General features: G+C 38.7%; 1 protein-coding gene across 1 annotated transcript in view; it reads left to right on the plus strand.

The window, feature by feature from the left end:
* Positions 1–630: 630 nt before the first annotated feature.
* Positions 631–4902, plus strand: part of LOC101864393 (voltage-dependent T-type calcium channel subunit alpha-1G) — a gene marked incomplete at its 5' end in the record, with an annotated part of 113429 nt that continues 109157 nt past the window's right edge. The window contains 2 exon segments of the mRNA XM_035970147.1: positions 631–726; positions 1433–1582. Of these exon segments, the coding sequence (XP_035826040.1) occupies positions 631–726; positions 1433–1582 (246 nt within the window).

Genomic DNA, 4902 nt, shown 5'->3' on the forward strand with positions numbered 1-4902 from the left:
TGTGAAATTACACCCTTGTGCTTTCTTGCCGCAATACATACACATTCGTGTAATTTTTTTTCTTCACTTTTATTGCATTTACATTCACACGGACCACCTTCAATACACGAACATTTTCATCTTAGTGTCATGGTATTTTGGATCAATTCGTAGAATCTCTGGTTGCCTCCACTTATGTATTTATTTCTTCTTCTTTTTCGTCTCCCTCTCTGTCTCTCTTTCTCTCTCTCTCTCTCTCTCTCTCTCTCTCTCTCTCTCTCTCTCTCTCTCTTTCTCCCTCTGGCTTGTTTGTATTTCCTTTGCTTTTTGTTTCTCACATTTGCCCATTTTATTTCTTAAAATGATACATTTTAAAATATTCATTTAAACTTTTCGTCTTAATAAATTATGTCCATATTATTATATTCATGAATCACTTAATGTCCATTACATTTCTCGAAATAATATACTCCTACTTGTTAATTGCATGTTCCTCTGTATTGTCTTTCTTAAAATAATCTACCAACTCTCGCTTTTATTTGCATTCAAATTTCATTATTAAAATGACTATTTACTATATATGCCCATCTTAAAATGATATAATGACTAAGTATACGAACAAAAAAGGTGAATTTCCTTAACCTGCCTCACATGGTTCGAGCGGATCAGCATGTTTGTCATCATTCTGAACTGTGTGACTCTGGGCATGTATCAGCCGTGTAACGACGTGGTCTGCGATACGTTCAGGTAAGTTCTGGAGCTCCCTCCCTCTCTCTCTCTCTCTCTCTCTCTCTCTCTCTCTCTCTCTCTCTCTCTCTCTTTCTCTCTCTCTCTCTCTCTCTCTATCTCTCTCACTCACAGACACACATTCCCTGTCTGTCTCTCTGTCTTCCTCTCCCTCTCTCTTTCTCTCTTTTTCTTCCACTATCTATCTATCTATCTATCTATCTATCTATCTATTTATCTATCTATCTATCAATCTATCTATCTATCTATCTATCTATCTATCTATCTTCCTATCTATCTATCTATCTATCTGTTTATCTATCTGTCTGTCTATCTATTTATCTATCTATCCATCCATCCATCCATCCATCCATCCATCCATCCATCCATCCATCCATCCATCCATCCATCCATCTACATATATTGTAAGCGAAAAAGTGTAAGCCTCCTTTCACACAATTTTGGGAGACGGGTTACTTTGACATTGTTTTTCTAACCTCTTCGTTCCGTCCACCCACATGCATTTCTAAACGTTAAATAACACCCGTCACTACCTAGATGATTCCCCATCGCCCCCCCCCCCTCCCCAAAAAAAAAAAATAATTAAAAATTGTTTTAATTAAAAACAAATAATAATAATTTTTTTTTTTAATTAAAAAATTACCAAGTACTCCCAGGTTGATAAGCACTGCCTTAGACTCATTCTTGACTTGACGTTTATTTCCAGGTGCCGAATTCTGGAAGGATTTGATCATTTCATCTTCGGCTTCTTTGCCGTCGAGATGGTTATCAAGATGGTGGCGATGGGAGTTTGGGGCAAGGACACGTATCTGGCCGACTACTGGAACCGTCTGGACTGCTTCATCGTGCTAGCCGGGTAAGTCGCCAGTTTTCTGCCTGTTCTCTCTCTCCTTGGATCCAGAGGCTGTATATGTATAATATTCTTAGCTGGCCATGCTCGGTAGTGAACGTCACTAGATACTTTTTTCTTCTTTTTTTGCAGACATTGGACATTTTTGTTATGTGATAGGAGTCCTGAATCTTAGCACTGTTACTTTGGTTACAGTTAAGTATATGTTGTTATTCCTCAATGCTTTCTTTATTCTTGGTCTAACGATAACGAACTAACATCGCTAAAATGCTTGCCACGTAAAAATAACATCTAAAAAAACTTACGCTGAAAATTCTAACAAGTTTCCTTTATTCTTAAAGGAAGCGTTTAGTCAAATGCGAACAGTGAAAAATATTTTTGGAGCCATTTTATTTTTAAAAAGCAAACAAAAGCAAAAAAAAACAACAAACATAAACAATACGGTCTTCTTTGTGGCTTGACGAAGCAAAGAAAGCATTGAACTCCTTAATATTATGAGTCTAGCCCTTGGTTTCAGACACAAAGGTACTCTTGCAGCCTGTGTTGGTGTTCTCCGGATGTTGTCTATGTTTAGCTGACATTCCTTTCTCCTCGATGCCACCCACTATTGCATTGTCCATTGTGTCGGAGCTGAGAGAGGATGGCGCGGGAGAGCCAGGGTGCAGGTGATGCAGTTATCCTTCTTCTCCGCACTCTGGGAGTCAGTCACCCATCCTGCCCTCACCTGTGCTACTATAATCAGATCACCTCTGGCCGGTTGATCACCAAAGCTTAATATGAAGACTCTATAGATATGAATTTTTGGAATATGTTATCTATTTTCAGAAATTATTACCATCACCTACTTTTTCCTAGCATTTACTTAATTTCCTTTTCCTATACCTATTGTTTGGTCGATAGGTGTTGTATTTCAAACAAAGAAGTAAACTCTCTTTTCCTCACAATACACTGGATCTTTTGAAAACAGAAGTGTAAAGTACATCAGTCAATTCCAACAGAACCATAACGAAATAGGCACCAATGAAGTGCAACTTGTGTCATCTCTAGAACTGTCAACAGCTTATTTGACAGGCGGTAGGTGGACGCCCAGTTCCACTACTGTTACATTAGACGTTCATCAATCAATCCTATTTTGGTCAAAAGTGATCACAGATCAGAGCGTGTTGTTTGTATGTTGGTTACTAGTAACCACGTCAGTCTTTCTGCCAATCCTTATTAAGGTCAACTCAATAAGGCCACCCTTTGTTTTTCTAAACGCATGCTGAAAGACGACGTAGAGATTACATACAAAATTATTTAAAATTTGTAAGAAAGTGTTACTCTAGAATTGCCTGCATTCTACTAGCGAGCCGTTTTGAACAGTTGTCCCAACCGCTGGCATCTAATGCTACGCACTTTAGGAAACACAATGCCTCCAATCGTGTTCTGCACTACAGAAACTTCCATGTTGTTGTGGTCACCACGATACACTCCATCTCACTACTGTGGTGTCATTCATTACCCGATCCCCAAACAAACTGTACGCAACATGGTGGGTTTAGAAGTAACATTTGCAAGTGGGTGGCTACAGATCTCAAAGACATTTGTCTATCTACAAAAGTAGTTGTCTTAGGTTAAGACCTATATGATTTAATTGCCCCCCCCCTTTTTTATGCTTGATTGGACTAGGGAAAGAAAGATAGGGCAATATAAGCGTTTTGTCTCTTGTTTTACGTGGAGAAAAGTTTCATAGAAAGGGCTTCCTTGTTTTATTTTATTCCTGTTGAAATTTCCTTAATTGAAATGAGGAGTGTAAGAAAGGTGGAACGTCTGTTTCTTAGAAGTGAAAGACATGCAGAGAAGATTTCTATTAATTGCTCGTTAAACAAGTTCTTTTGGGTAATAAGATATCGTTTTCTTTTTGCACGTTTACTTCCAAAAACCTCAGTTATCACACACATCGCATGATTACCCAGTGTGACGAAAGTAAATCTGAACTTTAAGGAAACATACATCAGAGAACACAGAACACGTTTTACCAACAAAATGATGGACAATTCCAGCAACATCTCTAAACTGCTTCACCAGTAGCTGTGTCTCGTTGTAGACTATTTTGTCTTGCACCCCTCTCTGTGTGTGCGCGTGTGTGTCTGTGTGTGCGTGTGGCCATCCCTTGCCTCTGTTCAGCCCTAGATACCCTCCTTACCCCTCCTTCCCTACGCATCCCTTTCTTTGTTCTTACGACTTATTCATTACGTTGGTGCCCCATCAGCTTCCTATAACCCCCAAATCAGTTGTCAGTTTGACCATCTGGCTGCCAGTATGCACACCCATCTCCAGTTGTCTCACGTCACCCTTGCACTTAACACTGTCAACAAGGAACGAAACTGTTGACCCTGTTTGGTTAATTCTCCTTATTCTTTCGCCTTATTTGTTCACAAGATGCCCCTCGCTAGTGACGAGACAAATTCCACAGATAACGCTGTTGTTTCTTTTGGGCTTGCGTTCAAACAGAAATGTTCAGGATTCAAATGGACAAAATACCAGTCTTTTTAGTAACCCTATAGATGAATAAGGGCATTAGTACTGTAGTTTATTCCATACACAAGAAATGATAGCAATTCTGGGCAAAATTATTAAGGAAAGGTTATATCAAGATGCAACGCCAAGGAGATGAAAAGGGTAAAATCTCTTTAACGATGATAACAATTTGATTATATGAATGAACTGAAAATTGCTGAAAATTGCAGGAAAGTTCTTAAGGTAAAAATCCAAATCAGTAAAGGTACTGGGGATTGGAGGTGGGTTGGGTTGGGTTGAAAATCTAAGAATTGTTTTCCAAAAAGGAAATTACATCTTTTAAAACAGCATGTGTAATCTATGCGCCTGGTCATATTTACTAACAAAGGAATGTATTCTCCTCGTTGTATGAATGCACTTAAAACATGGAAAAGAGAGAGAAGGAGAGAGAGAGAGAGAGAGAGAGAGAGAGAGAGAGAGAGAGAGAGAAAGAGAGCCAGAGAGAGCCGGAGAGAGCGGGAAATAGAGCGACTATACACAATATAGATCAGTAGAATCATTTGTTTCTTACTGAGCCTGTAATACTTTACGCATACGCAGTTGTATTGAATATAGCGAGGTGTATAATATTATATTCGTTTCAATCGCATATTCAAATATTATTATAGTATTTTTGTCTTCTTCTTCATAAACAAGATTAAAAATAGAGGAAACAAAAAGAGAGATACAGTTAGAGGAAATAAAGGGGAGACAGAATGGCGGGTGGGGAGGAGTGAAAAAGTAGAGAGAGATAGAGAGATAGACCGAGGCACAGAGAGAAAGAGAGA

The sequence above is a fragment of the Aplysia californica genome, unplaced genomic scaffold, assembly GCF_000002075.1.
Source record: "Aplysia californica isolate F4 #8 unplaced genomic scaffold, AplCal3.0 scaffold00226, whole genome shotgun sequence".
Taxonomy (NCBI): Eukaryota; Metazoa; Mollusca; class Gastropoda; order Aplysiida; family Aplysiidae; genus Aplysia; species Aplysia californica.